At 41.2% G+C, this 15,196-nt stretch overlaps 1 protein-coding gene across 3 annotated transcripts; it reads right to left on the bottom strand.

Annotated features, from left to right (window-relative positions):
* Positions 1 to 179: 179 nt before the first annotated feature.
* Positions 180 to 15,135, bottom strand: tpcn1 (two pore segment channel 1). Of its 3 annotated transcripts, none has more exons than XM_058070490.2 (27): positions 14,832 to 15,135; positions 14,513 to 14,607; positions 11,995 to 12,131; positions 8,261 to 8,437; positions 8,081 to 8,194; positions 7,848 to 7,978; positions 7,628 to 7,716; positions 7,336 to 7,370; positions 7,174 to 7,232; positions 6,995 to 7,094; positions 5,632 to 5,748; positions 5,416 to 5,540; positions 5,296 to 5,344; positions 5,142 to 5,205; positions 5,000 to 5,044; positions 4,872 to 4,928; positions 4,750 to 4,803; positions 3,952 to 4,024; positions 3,716 to 3,823; positions 3,475 to 3,636; positions 3,202 to 3,317; positions 2,131 to 2,177; positions 1,980 to 2,048; positions 1,495 to 1,591; positions 1,094 to 1,233; positions 887 to 976; positions 180 to 810 (listed from the first exon to the last, which is right to left on the bottom strand). In XM_058070490.2, exons 2-27 carry the CDS (start codon positions 14,604 to 14,606, stop codon positions 667 to 669), a joined length of 2,493 nt encoding a protein of 830 aa, XP_057926473.2. In that variant the 5' UTR covers position 14,607; positions 14,832 to 15,135; the 3' UTR covers positions 180 to 666. The 3 variants fall into 3 exon arrangements, with proteins under 3 accessions (XP_057926473.2, XP_057926470.2, XP_057926472.2); XM_058070487.2 differs by having other exon boundaries at positions 14,851 to 15,135; XM_058070489.2 differs by having other exon boundaries at positions 14,854 to 15,135.
* Positions 15,136 to 15,196: the final 61 nt, after the last annotated feature.

The following is a 15,196-nucleotide window of genomic DNA, read 5'->3' as shown; positions in this document are numbered from 1 at the left end:
AAGCAGTAATACAAAAGTAGACTTATTTGGGATTGGAGCTGAAAAGGAGTGTTCATACTTGTTGTGATTTTATTGTTAAGAACCATGTAACTTCGGAGTCAAGATTAAATACAACATTAACGAATACTCACTAAAGTTAAGGCGCCGTGTTACACAGACATTGACTGTACAAAGATGGATAAATTCATCATTTTCATTTATTTTTAGTAAATATACTGTACAAAACCCATTTGCACATGTCTAAAAAGGAATTCAGCAATATTAAATGTATGTAACCTTTCACCCTTAAGGGTGTTACTGCATTAAACATGAATATTGCTAGAGAACACAATTCAATTATACGTATATACACACAAAATAGGCTGAAGAAATTGTTCGACTTATTTTAAAATGAGGGTTTCTACAAAAGGTCTGCAGCCTAATATACTGTACGTACTGTACATGGTGTAGTGTAGTATTAGTATTAAAAGGCGCCCTCAGTATACTGTTTAATGCTGGAGCCATTGTCTCCCAAAAGGCCAACAGAAGGCAAATGTACCACTTGTCTGTCTTTGAGTCCTGAGAAAGGCCACCATGTCAACTCACATCGGCCCAAAAAACACCAGACCAGTTTACCGACAGTGGGGCATTGGAGTGGAATTAGAAGTCCTGGAGTGTGTTGCTGCGTTAGTTAATACTGTAACGTCCAGTTTGTGAGATGAGCTGAGGTGCAGGGACAAAAGGTGGATTGGAGGTAGGACTGTCCAAGTCGTGTTCCTGGCTTTGGTCTGGCTGGGGAAGGTTTTCCCTTGAATATTCTGCATACCACTCCTGGAGGAGGAGGAGGAGGAGAAGTGTCACTATAATCATACAGAGTCAAATTAAGCTAAGATGACTTTGTTCTTACCTGCATCTCCTCTGCATACATTTTCATGCTGAGGTCACACTTTGTCCTGGACCTCCTCCCTTGGTACAACAGCGATGAGGGCTCTTCACTCTAAAGTAAAGAGAACAAATCAACTAATTCTCCCATCCCTTTAATGATAGTTAACTTTCCATAATCGATATAGGAAATGCGCATCCCTAGTCGGGTCATTTAGGGTTTTGTTCTTACCCCACTACGGTCCATGGCTTGTATGACTCCCTGCAGTGAGCTGAGGGACGAGTGTGCTGGACACATCTGTTTGTACAACGCCAGAGTGGAAAGAGCTTCTTCACGGCCCACTTCAACCTCAAACACAATTCCATTCTCATCTGGAGGGCAGAGACAAATACATGACCCAACTGTCAACATTGTGCACACTACTAAATGGTCCAAGTATTACACATACAGGGAGTGACAGTGGAACACACTGTAAATACAGTAGATCTCTGACAGTTATCTTTTTTTATGATATGATGATCAGTAGTTTTTACTGCAGCAGCTAAATAATTTTAGACTCTTTTACAGATTGAATACAGCAAATAAGAAGGAAGAGGAAATGTGGACTGACTGCACACACTCTTCTGTCCCACCTTCTGGGTTCTCCCGTGTTTCCCGGTTCTTGCGGCTGTAGTTCATGCGGAACACGAAGGCATCCAGGATGAATGCCACAATGATGGTCATGACCACCTGGAGTGGGCGTAAAGGATGTTGCATATTACGGTGAAAGAATGCAATGCTTTGGTACACCAATCGTCACAGAGGGTATGGGAGTTAAAAATGAAACAATTAGTGCCTAACACTCACTCATTACAAGTGTGCCTGAATGCCTCACGGCGAGAACAGAGTATTTAATATGTATGATTACATTTATATTGGTGTTCCAATCCCCACACGCAGCAGCAGTCAAAACCTGTCACTGTGTGTGAGGATTCCCCTGGTTGAATGTATCTTGTATTTCGGATATTTCTTCATCATGATCGTTAAAATTTCCCCATGGTATTAAATTAATACACAGACATAAACCATAGCCATCATAGGTGGACAAAAAAAGTGAAGAATAAATGATATGCCTCACCATGGTGACGATGTAGAAGGTCATGAAGTAGAGACGACTCCAGTGGCTGGTCATGGAGGTCACTCCTTCCTACGGACAGCAAAGGGATCAAGCAGCAATACGGTATGCATGCAGGAAATGATCCTACATTACAGTGATGTCATCATCTCACCATTGTGATGTACCAGTTGTTGACAACAGTCAGCTCAAAAAGAGTCACTAAAGGAAAACAAGACCAAACACCACATTTAATTTGGACAGCAAAGGAAAGATTTGATTGTCAACATTGTTCCCTCTCTCAACCATATAAAAAAATATATATAATAAATAAATTTATTATTTTTATGTATTATTTAATTTATTATAAAATAATAAATTGGGCAAAAACATCAAAAGACAAGTTATATGCAGTACTCTGGTCAGTAGGCATCAGTAATGTTACACTGATGATACAGTACATGTCACATGACATTACATCAACCTCATACTGCATGTAGTCAACCATGGCATGTGTGGAAGTGGTACGATTTTGCCTTATGTTGTCCTTCATACCCACTCTGTTTGAAACACTTTTAAAAATTTTGAATAGGTACATTGGAGGGCGGCACGGCGGTCTAGTGGTTAGCGCACAGACCTCACAGCTAGGAGGACCAATTCCACCCTCGGCCATCTCTGTGTGGAGTTTGCATGTTCTCCCTATGCATGTGTGGGTTTTCTCTGGGTACTCCGGTTTCCTCCCACATTCCAAAAACATGCTAGGTTAATTGGCCACTCCAAATTGTCCATAGGTGTGAATGTGAGTGTGAATGGTTGTTTGTCTATATGTGCCCTGTGATTGGCTGGCGACCAGTCCAGGGTGTACTCCGCCTCTCGCCCGAAGACAGCTGGGATAGGCTCCAGCACCCCCCGCGACCCTCGTGAGGATAAGCGGTAGAAAATGAATGAATGAATGAAAGGTACATTGGATAGGCTTACTAGTTAGCTTGCTAAGCTAGCCATGACCATGTTCCTATGTTTCTGCAGTGATCCCAAGCCTGCATAATATGGTCTAAACAGAGTGTTTCATGTCTACAGGGTCTAATAATGGCAAAAAAAAGCATTTAGAAAGTCATAAACAGGTTTTCTATGCTTCTGCGAGGTTTCTACCAGTTGAAAACCACTACATGGCACAGCAGTACATTCCAAAAATATATTTTTTTTTTTACAGTGTACAAATGTGTTTAAATGTAAAAAAAATTGTCACCAAAGCTCCTGAGAATGTTGTTGAAGTTGTTGAGATAATAGTAGCCTTCTTCCAAAACCGTTTTGTTGCCAAAGGTGACGTTGATCTGCCTGTAGGAGTCGGCCACCGTGCTGGTGCTAAGAATAAACAGATTGCATGTGGAAGGGCTCTGCTGAAATACAATTACAATGCTGACCAACAAACTGAACTCAAGTACTGTAATAGCCATCTAATTTCACACCCGGATGACTGTCCCCAGCAAACAATCATAAGTCGCATTGAACGGTGACTCACTTGCAGCAGTTGGGGTAAACAACATCAGCAAAGAACTCCATGCCCACAATAGCAAAGGAGTAGTAGAAGATGATCAAGGTTAACCCCAGACTTGCCATCCTGGGGAGGAGCTCAAACATGGTGTCCAACACGTTGCGATACCGCTGCTTGATCTTAAACAACCTGCAACAATGTTTGAAAAAAAATGAGTCACACAAACAAAAAGTCTTCATCTATTATGTTAGAATTAGACATAAAGTACCGGAGCAGCTGAAGTGGTCGCAGCACAACGATAAAGTAGAAAGGCTCCATATCAAAGGCGAGTGCAATCAGCCCCAAGAATGCAAACACCGTGACCGAGAAGTCAAACCTGTATAGGACAGAAGAAAACAACATCTTGCTTAAAAGTCTTTTTACCCAAAGAGCCAAACAATCTGAAAACATTCACACTCCCATTTTTAATTTCAGTCTCATATTTGTTATACAGTTTATACTCACAGATTCCATCCAGAGCTGAAATAAGCCAATGGTCCCAAACCTGATAACTTCAACAGCACCTCAACACCATAAACTGAAAGCGGAATGGACAGAATTAGAACAGGTTGGTCAGAACAAATCCTAAACAACCAATATGAAAATAATAACTACACTGTACGATTCACACCACTGTTTACTTTTGTATTTGTTTTTTTAATCATTCATTTAGCTTTGAATGTGTAAATACTGCATGAGCAAGAACCATATTTGGCTAAATACCATTTTATAATGTTTTTTTTGTTGAAAAATCAACATTTTATACCCAGATTATTTTAATGATGGTGCTTATTCTGTTCAGGGTCACATGAAGCCTGAACCTATCCCAGCTGATTTTAGGCAAGAGAGCTGCTGGACTGGTTGTCAGTCCGTCATAGGGCACATATTTAATGACACATTTTCATGGTTATTATCTTTCTTTGTTGACTGTTTGCGAAATTTGTATCCATTCATTCATCCTTCCATTTTCTATACCGCTTATCCTCACGAAGGTTGCGGGGGGTGCTGGAGCCTATCCCAGCTGACTTCGGACGAGGGGTGGAGTACACCCTAGACTGGTCACCCGCCAATCACAGGGCACATATTCATCTCAATTACATAGGCACTATAAAAATGCTAAACTTATAAATCAGATTTCTCCCAGCCAACATACAATTTAATACAATGAAAGACAGTACTTTATGTTGTACAAATATTTCAAGTCTTTGACTGTTCCACAATGGTTTTCTAAAGGTACTTGAATGAGTGTGAGTGACTACTCACTAGTAAGGAAGACAATATAATTCCAGGGAACCGGCCTAGACCAGGAGAATCCACCTGCAAGAGTAAACAAGGTAATAAATGATCCCTTTCTTTCCTCAGGCATCACAGGAGAAATGCCTTACTGTGTAGAGTATATGTCTCCACAAGGATCCAAACGCCATTAATGGCCACAACCGCATCTGAAGGGTATAGAAAAACAGTCACATGCACGATAAATGTACACTGCAAGGGTATTAATCATGAAACTTACACATGGTGTACTGAAAGGCCTTAGACCTCACTAGTAGGTTGATGCCTGAAAAAGAGGAAGTTAAAAGTACAAGATGAAACCATTACACAGTAAATTGAGGAACACATTTTGTTGTAAAAGAAAAAACACAGCAAAAACCTGCCTTTGAAAATAAGGTAGGCTGTGTGTGGCAGGTCATCAAACCAATATTCCCCACTACGTCGTGCCTGCAAAACGTGACACACATAAGGTATGTTTAAATAATAACAAAAGGACCTAAAATAGTTTGGCATGTCTACTCCATGCGGGCTCCTTACCTTCCATTTAAGACCAGTGACCTCGTAGAACTTGTAAAATTCCTGCAGACTACAGTAGCACGTGTTAAAAGGTGTTGCATTCAATTTTCTGTAACAAATTAACAAATTTGTAGTAGTCACCCGAGCATGGGCGCTCCATTGGTGTTCAGAGCTTTATAGGTGAGAAAGCGGTCCCTTGCAGACATACGCGGTCTGTAAAAACGCATCAGGCCATCAAACTGTTTCAACGAGACACCCATTGGTCTCTGATGGGAAACGGCAGACACAAGTTAAAACGCATATGACGGGTGACTTTGAACACCTTGAAATTCAGACACCAGTGCATGGAGAACATACCTGGCGACTGACCAACAGCTGGAAGGCATGGTCAATAGCCGAGCGTTTGTGAAGCAACAGAGACTTAAACTTCATCTTTTCTACATCATTAAAGGTGTCAAACACGACTGCTAGGAGCTGGAGGTGAGAGGAAAGTGGATTAGTGAGTGACAACCAAAAAGTTGCTGAAAAATCTTGACTGATTAAGAGGTAACAAAATGACTAAATAAGGTGGAAAACTGCACCTTCACAAGGAAAGACCGTCATAATTAAGTATGTATTCCTGACTACATGCCCCTTTAAGAAAAGTTTAAAAAAAAGTTGACTGTAGCTGAGTGCTAGCAGTGTAGAGAGTGGCCGACAGCAGCTCCTGTGTGAATGCTCACTGCATGCATGCTCTGCGTGTTAATAAAGCGATTGAAGTGCATCAATTTAACCACAGTGACCGTTTTCTACGCTGATCACTAGGTGTCAGCAACATTACATTGATTGGATAATGGCCACCTCATGTTAACGTATGAGTCTTATGTATGTCTAAAATGGCGTATTTTCTTTTATTATGTTAACTACATTGGCTAATACAAGTGAAAGGCAGTTGTAAGGGTTGTTATTCCTTGTCTACGGGGATCTAATAATGGTGGTCTTGAAATGTAAGCCCAAAGTATCGCGGGGATATACAGAGTTGACATTTTTTCCCATCATGCCTCATCTACATGTTCCTCTATCAAGGCAGGGGCCTCAAACTAGGGTCGCGTGTTTGAGACCCCTGCCTTGATATGAAAGTTTAATGTTAGTGCGGCCCGCGCAAGTTTGATATGGATGCTGTATGGTATCATGTACCCAGAAAAAAATATTACATTTGATTAATGTTCATGTTAAAGGTTAAATAACTGTTAATAGTTATCCTCCCTATCCGTGTGGAAGTGGTTAGTTTTTGGTTATTTAAGTTTAAAGGAAATAACTTGAAGGCTACCGTTTAGGTCGCTAGCTCTCTAGTTTGCAAGTTAGCATGTGTCTCAAGACCCTGCAGTTGCGCAATATGTTGTAAATAAAAAAAGAGTATAAATGTGACTATAGTTGTGTTTTGTCATGTCCACAGGGCTCTAATAATGCTTTGTTAATTTTAATCTGAAAAAAATAATTTGTCTACCCACCAACTATATGTGGTTTCTTAAGTTTTTATTATTTGCCGTTTTATTATTATTATTATATCATTTATTACTGATTGATTGATTTTCTTTATTCTTGATTTGTTTATTTATTTTTCATCTTATTTTGTGCAGAAAAACCTGATGCGGCCCAGCCTTGCCCAGACCCTAGCTCCAGTGGCCCCCAGGTAAATTGAGTTCGAGACCCCTGCTCTACAACTTAAATAGGGTTGTACCAAGTTCATGATGAAGTACAGCTCAATGGAGAGGTACACGATGAAAAACACACAGGACCAGCTGCTCTTTGAGTACGCTGGCATCATCACATCAGGGAAACTACAAGAACAGAAAACACTCAAGATGCTTGTGTGTCAAGCGTGCAGTGCAGTGCTGAGCCAGATGCTGCTGTGCTTACTTGGCTGTGGTGAGCAGCACAAACAGACTGACCATACTGTTCTCCAGAGTGTTGAAGTACTGCAGTAAAGACAGAGATACACACAAAGTCAGGAAATGTGACCGCAACAGAGAGGGAGAGGTTCTACACTAATCCCCGACTAAGAAAGAAAACACAACTTACTGGATCTGCAGTGTTTGTGGAAAAGAGACAGAAACCTGGGTTGAAAAAAATAACATTGCAGTCAAAAACAGATGGGTATTAAACAAGATTCATTCATAACACTTTACACAATCATTTAACCATTACTATAAACATGGTTCACACTCATATAGAATACAGCCGAGTATGCAGAAAGTAATTAATGATTTCGTCATCATATTTTCACGTACAGAGACAAGAGTGCACCACTTTAAATGTCGGCTTCTTGTGCGTTTTGGTGGTGTGCAAAATGCACTTTTCTAAATATGCTCACCCAAAATAGCAAATATGACCATGAAGAAGAGCAGCAGGAGGAGGATGTCAATGAATGGCGGGAGGGACTGGAAGATCTGACGTAAATTTCTGAATGAATATTCAGGAGGTTAGCGTCATGCTTGTTCAACCGTGTGGAAAATCTAACAACATGAAAATACTGGCTCCCACTCGTGGTATAGTAGCATTTAAAGACCTGGTTTCTTCACCATGTGGTTTACCTGCGCACGGCGCCACAGTATCTACAATCCACCAGGAATATTGGTCTGAGGGCCCGGGTCACTCGCATGTGGGATGTCTGTCTGACCAGAACCACGATGGCCTCCACAAACTGCAGCAGCAACACACATGTCTGGCAAAAAATGAGGAACAAAGGCACCACTTAACAGCAGTCTAGCATAGAAGAGCAGACTGAAGATCATAAGCTCCACCAAAAATGTTTTATGCACCATACCTTCACCATTGTCCTCTTGTGTCGTATGAATGTGTGGAATCCCAGCCAACGGAGCTTCATGCACAGCTCAAATGCCACCATAACTAAAGCTAAGAGCTCCAGAGTGGCGTGAATCTGCACAGGGATGAAATGAGTTTTATGCCTGTCAACATGTTGAACCCGAGTATCGTCTTCACTCACATAGACATCCAGTCGCAGCGTCGGCACTGCAGGAGCTTCACATAGCGACAGTGCCATGAGCAGGAGACCCGTGAGAAGCTCCATCATGTAAAAGATGTGGTTATGTGCAAAGAGGTAGGCCGCAAGCGCCTTGGGGTTTCTAGGGTGGGTGAAGAACTTGTCATTGTTTTCTCCTTCCTGGATTTGAAATCAAGAAGATAAACGGGACACGTCATTAGAGATGCGTTCCAAAAATGCTGCCGACAGGCCTGTTAGTAACTATGGAGTAGCTATCCGTGCACAACAACATCAGTATTCAAGTCCAACACATTTTTTCATTGCTCTCCACAACAGCAACACAACACTTCATTATCCATTGATCACACTCATGGCGAGAATGGTGCATTCACAAACAAACTGTGAATGTCAACATTACAACTGGTCGCTACACGAACTTCATTTTTCAATTGATTGACTCTGATTCATTTTCTACCGCTTATCCTCACTAGGGTCGCAGGGGTGCTGGAGCCTATCCCAGCTGTCTTCGAGTGAGAGGCGGGGTACACCCTGGACTGGTCGCCAGCCAATCACAGGGCACATATAGACAAAAACCATTCACACTCACATTCATACCTATGGACAATTTGGAGTCAATTAACCTAGCATGTTTTTGGAATGTGGGAGGAGCCGGAGTACCCGGAGAAAACACACGCATGCACGGGGAGAACATGCAAACTCCACACAGAGACGGCCGAGGGTGGAATTGAACTCGGGTCTCCTAACTGTGTGGCCTGCAAGCTAAGCACTCGTCGGCCGTGCAGCCTATTTACATATTGAAGTATTTAAATGACCATTTTGTACACCTATTATGTCACAAAATTACAAGTACGGATTAAGCACCGGCACGGTTTCAAAAGTATCGAGTAATATATAAAGCAGTTACTCACATCATAAACATCGTTTTATGATGTCACTGGACATCAGTCATCTGAAATAAAGAACTCTTTATTTGCTGTTGGTCCTCCTGTTGCGGTGCGGCATGGCTCCCAACCAACCTGAAGGTTGCGGGTTCAATCTTCCATCCTCCTATCCTTGGATAATTAACCCCTACTTTCTCCTAATGCGGCATCATCAGTAGGTAAGTGTGCTAACAGTGTCAAAGCGGTTTGAGTGCCTTGGAGGTGGAAAAGCGCCGCACAAGTGAAAGACCATTTAATGAGATGATTTCTCAAAATCTGACCACACTGTTTTTTCAGGATTATTGGGGCATATCTTGTCATGTGGGCAAATTCAAACGAGCATCTGTGTGTGTCCACTGATGATGCATATGAGTGTGCTTCATTCACCAATTACAGTGAAGAAAATAAGTATTTGAACACCCTGCTATTTTGCTATTTCTCCCACTTAGAAATCATGGAGGGGTCTGAAATTTTCATCGTAGGTGCATGTCCACTGTGAGAGAGATAAACTAAAAAGAAAAATCCAGAAATCACAATGCATGATTTTTTAACAATTTATTTGTGTGATACAGCTGCAAATAAGTATTTGAACACCTGTGTATCATCTAGAATTCTGACCCTGAAAGACCTGTTAGTCTGCCCATTAGAAGTCCACCTGCACTCCATGTATCATCCTGAATCAGATGCACCTGTTTGAGGTCGTTAGCTGCATAAAGACACCTGTCCACCCCATACAATCAGTAAGACTTTAACTTGTAACATGGCGAAGACCAAAGAGCTGTCCAAAGACACCAGAGACAAAATTGTACACCTCCACAAGGCTGGAAAGGGCTACGGAGCAATTACCAAGCAGCTTGGTGAAAAAAGGTCCACTGTTGGAGCTATCATTAGAAAATGGAAGAAGCTAAACATGACGGTCAATCTCAATCGGAGTGGAGCCCCATGCAAGATATCACCTCGTGGGGTCTCAATGATTCTAAGAAAGGTGAGGAATCAGCCCAGAACTACACGACAGGACTTGGTCAATGACCTGAAAAGAGCTGGGACCACCGTTTCCAAGGTTACTGTAGGTAATACACTAAGACGTCATGATGTGAAATCATGCATGGCACGAAAGGTTCCCCTGCTTAAACCAGCACATGTCAAGGCCCGTCTTAAGTTTGCATATGACCATTTGGATGATACAGAGGAGTCATGGGAGAAAGTTTTATGGTCAGATGAGACCAAAATAGAACTTTTTGCTCATAATTCCAATAAGCGTGTTTGGAGGAAGAAGAATGAAGAGTACAATCCGAAGAACACCATCCCTACTGTGAAGCATGGGGGTGGTAGCATCATGCTTTGGGGGTGTTTTTCTGCACATGGGACAGGACGAGTGCACTGCATTAAAGAGAGGATGACTGGGGCCGTGTATTGTGAGATTTTGGGGAACAACCTCCTTCCCTCTGTCAGAGCATTGAAGATGGGTCGTGGCTGGGTCTTCCAACACGACAACGACCCGAAGCACACAGCCAGGAAAACCAAGGAGTGGCTCCGTAAGAAGCATATCAAGGTTCTAGCATGGCCCAGCCAGTCTCCAGACCTGAACCCAATCGAAAATCTTTGGAGGGAGCTCAAACTCCGTGTTTCTCAGCGACAGCCCAGAAACCTGACTGATCTAGAGAAGATCTGTGTGGAGGAGTGGGCCAAGATCCCTCCTGCAGTGTGTGCAAACCTGGTGAAAAACTACAGGAAACGTTTGACCTCTGTAATAGCAAACAAAGGCTACTGTACCAAATATTAACATTCATTTTCTCAGGTGTTCAAATACTTATTAGCAGCTGTATCACACAAATAAATTGTTAAAAAATCATGCATTGTGATTTCTGGATTTTTCTTTTTAGTTTATCTCTCTCACAGTGGACATGCACCTACGATGAAAATTTCAGACCCCTCCATGATTTCTAAGTGGGAGAAATAGCAAAATAGCAGGGTGTTCAAATACTTATTTTCTTCACTGTATGTTCTTTAAAAGGACAATAAGCTTTTAATACTTTCAATATGCATAAATATACAAGTGTTGAACAAATTAAAATATCCAGGTTTGGGATGGGGTATGTTATTTGTCCAATTTGGCCTACAAGTATGCTTTAGATTTTTGGCCTCCTGTGCTATTGAGTTTGACACCCGTGGTTTAAAGCATCAGCTAAAACATTTCAAAATGTACCAACATTTTTTTGTGACTCAGTTAAATAAAGTCTGTTTGTACAGTCCTATATTTCGTCATTGTAGTTTTCTTAAAAGCAGAAGTGTGACTAAGCCTGGTAAATAAAATCAACAATACTAAAACCAATGTGGTACCTTTAATCCCGCATGAATATACTAATGTATATATGTGTGTTGGAAGCAGAGAAGAAAGGGTTTATACAACTTTTCTGTAATTCTGAACTAGTTTTTTGATCAATTTCCAAGACTTTGATAAATAATCTGGGGAATGGAAAGTCATACAAAAACTCTCGAGACCTCAGCATACAGACTTCCGCTCAATGACCATATAAATTGATCTTAATATTTAGGTGTGATTCCCCCACGATGACTTTCACAGCACATTCTAAATTATAAGATCAAACTGTGTCACAGTAGGCATTGAGTTCGACATCAAAGGTTCCAAGATAGCTGGCTTTACAGCCCAATACACTTTATTCCTTTCTACGTCACTGCCAGTCCAATAAAAAACAAAGGTCGGGTGTGGTAGGTGAAATACAACCATTGTATAACAATCATGTGATGTTGCAGCTACGGCATATGAATGAATACCTGTAGGTAGATGGCAGCCTCCTGGTAGTTCATCTCCCAACTTTGCCGTAATGACACACTGTGCACTCGGTGGGTTTGGGGCCCAGCTGTTGACACCACAGTGTTATTCACTATGTCATAATTTCCTGCACCTCCATCTACAAGAAAACACATGGTCAGAAAGTTTTAAAAAGGAGCACCAATTCTAAAATAGGTCTAACACAAAGTCCATGGATTAATGGCCGTACCATAGCGGTCCAACTGCAACTGTAAGCAATAGGAGGAAATCACTACAGGACTTTCATTACAGCTCGAATCTTCACAGAATGCAGCTGTGTCTCTGTTTAAACACTCCATTGATCCGCTTTGAGGCTGTGTGTGTGTATGTGTGTGTGTGTGTGTGTGTGTGTTGGTCTCAGTGGTGGGAGTTGACAGCACAAATCATTCATAGTGTTGCACTCTTTTTCCGGCGTCCACACGTGTGGATACAGATGGTCCCACATTCCACTGAAGGCTAATATGATCTGCACAAACATGCACAAGTGTCCTGTACACAAACCAATGTGTGTGATGATCAATATTGCTTTAACCTATTTTATAAAACCGCCTTTAATGTTAACTTTAAGTTGGAGCTGAAGAAGGAAGAATAACAAATGTCTGAAACTTGATGCATCTTGTGAAGACATCAACACAGACAAGTAAAGTTAAGTAAAGTTTTAAAACAGTCTCGACAAATAACTGTTACATAAATATACATGCATTGATTTAAAAAATAGAAACACAAACACTCCCTGCATGAGTCCCTGCATGCTTATAGTGTCCTTCACAAGTCTCTCTGGTTTCTACTCCCATGCATAGGTCATAATCCAACTTCTTGGATGAAAATGTAGCCAAAATTAAGCACATAAACTGAATCTAAAAAATTGTAGTCACAGCTGTTTGCTGTCCACTGTGACACTGCAGTTTGAAGATCATATTCATTTCATTCCGGCGCAGGACTGCCTGTTGTCCACAGAAATAGTGTCCACCGAGAGCCATTACAATCCATCATTTGTCATAACACAATGACTTTTGGAGAGCAAACAATATGTGGTCAGACATTCACTGTTTTGTGTTGATCTACAGAGTCAAAGACACGCGCAGAAAAAACTGAACTCCACCCATCTATCCCACCATGTGACCTGTCATGTGAGTTGGAACTGTGACTTCTTTAAAGAATCCCATCTCTCAGAATCATCTCCCTCGAATAATCCTCCATAAGAATGTTTCTTATCCGACACTCACACGCATCCTGGAAAACAATCTGTCCTCTTCCTGTTCATTTTAAGACACAATCTGCTCACGCACATAGACACACACAGTGTACGCACTGCAGGCTGCTGAAATGCACACAAACGTGAGTCACCATTTTTGCTGATGAGTCACTTTTATGAGGCAACACACTGAACACATAGATACAATATTGACATAATATATACACTCCTGATCAAAATTTTAACAAAAAATTACATTTTGCACTTAGGGAGGTTCTAAATAGAGCTTGAAAATGCAAAAGTTTGCAAAAGTAAACAGCAATTAAAGTGCACCCAGTCCAGGGTGCGCCCCCACCTCTTGCCCAAAGACAGCTGGGATAGGCTCCAGCTCACAGAAAATGGATGGACGGACGGACAATTAAAGTGGAAAAAGCTGTTCCAAGAAGTTTTAAGACCATAGCCTGTAAAGGCAAAATATTGACAATATTGTTTTTTGCGTCGGCAGAACTAGGAATTAAAAGGAGAATCTACACATTAGTCCCGGTTCCCATTGATGCTCGAGACTCAATGCCCTACCGCACCTACTCTTTTGGAGCATACTGTGTGTTCACTCCGATTGAGAACATTTGGGGATGGATGGTAGGAGAAGTTTACAAAACTGGACATCAGTTCCAGACAGTGGATGCCCTGCGTGAAACCATCGTCACTACCTAATACTACCACTACCCTCTTGGAAACACTGGAATCAAGCATGCTCAAACCAATGTTTTAGGTGATTAACAAGAATGGTGACGCTACTCGTGTCCTTCTTTGAATATTCTATTTGTTTTGTTTCATGTTTCAAGTTCTTCCCTATGGTCTTTAAAGTTTTGATCATTTGATGAACTGCATAATTCAGTTTAATGGTTGTCCGTACTTAGAATCTCTGTAAGATCTGTGAAAAATGTAAAATTTGTGAAAAAAGTGATCAAAACTGAACATATAGACAAAACACAATTATCCCTTAGTTGTGGATTCACAGTAGCCTGGCTAACTTGATATGTTGTTTTTTCTGTGAACTTGCTGTATTTATCTTATTGGGTTATTTTTTGCACTTGTTTTTGAACATGCAGCTTCCAGTTTATTATAGTATTTGCAGCATTTCACCAGTGCAGGTGTTTTATGGTTTTGGGTCATTTGGGAATGTTTAGACGTTGCTGCGTGTAAGCGTCTGTTGGCCAATGTACATTTTCTTCAATACAACGCCATGTAAATCCATAATATAAGAAATTAAAATAGATTCTTACTCTCGTCTCCCCTCTCCGGCTCCTCATTGAGCAAACCGCTGTTTGCATCGTCCCAGGTGAGGATGAGAGGCACGTCGTCGTCGTCAACCTCCATTCTTAACAAAATAAACAGTCACAAAACACGATTAGTTGGAAAAAATATAGTCAATAAACATAATTAGTTGGCTGCAGGAACACACATTTTTTGTAGAATATAGCATCGTGTATTAGGCTAACGCTAAGTTGTGAGCTAACAAGTATAGTGCTTTAAATATTGTGGTGAAGCATTATAATTCGAAAATGCATTGTTAAAATATCCAGTAGGGTAAAACAAAGTGACCGTGAAGTGGCTTGTTTACAGCTTTGATCGTGTCCTAGCACGCAGGAGGCATCTGTCACCACAGATCAATCGGTCAGTGTGTCACCAGCCGCCCGTCTGTGTCCATCGTCGCATCATCTCACCCCGTAGGACTGTAATGTGTGTGAACTCCCAAATAGTGAGCAGCTTCCGAAACAAAAGGAGTGCAGTTGATGCAAAGTTTACAGTAAACAACATTAAGTTATTTATAAAGGCGATTCAACTCAAGCTCTGCATCCCAGCCAGAATGTTGGTGGAGTGTCCGTTTTTACGACATTTTCAGCGATTTACGGCAGTCTGATATTTCAAAATAAAAGTGAACAATATTTAATACACCAAAATTACAA

The sequence above is a fragment of the Doryrhamphus excisus genome, linkage group LG3 (genome assembly GCF_037039965.1).
Source record: "Doryrhamphus excisus strain RoL-2023G ecotype Guam linkage group LG3, RoL_Dexc_Guam_v1.1, whole genome shotgun sequence".
Lineage (NCBI taxonomy): Eukaryota > Metazoa > Chordata > Actinopteri > Syngnathiformes > Syngnathidae > Doryrhamphus > Doryrhamphus excisus.
Note: the sequence above shows the minus strand (reverse complement) of the source record. Positions and strands in the feature narration are given on the sequence as shown.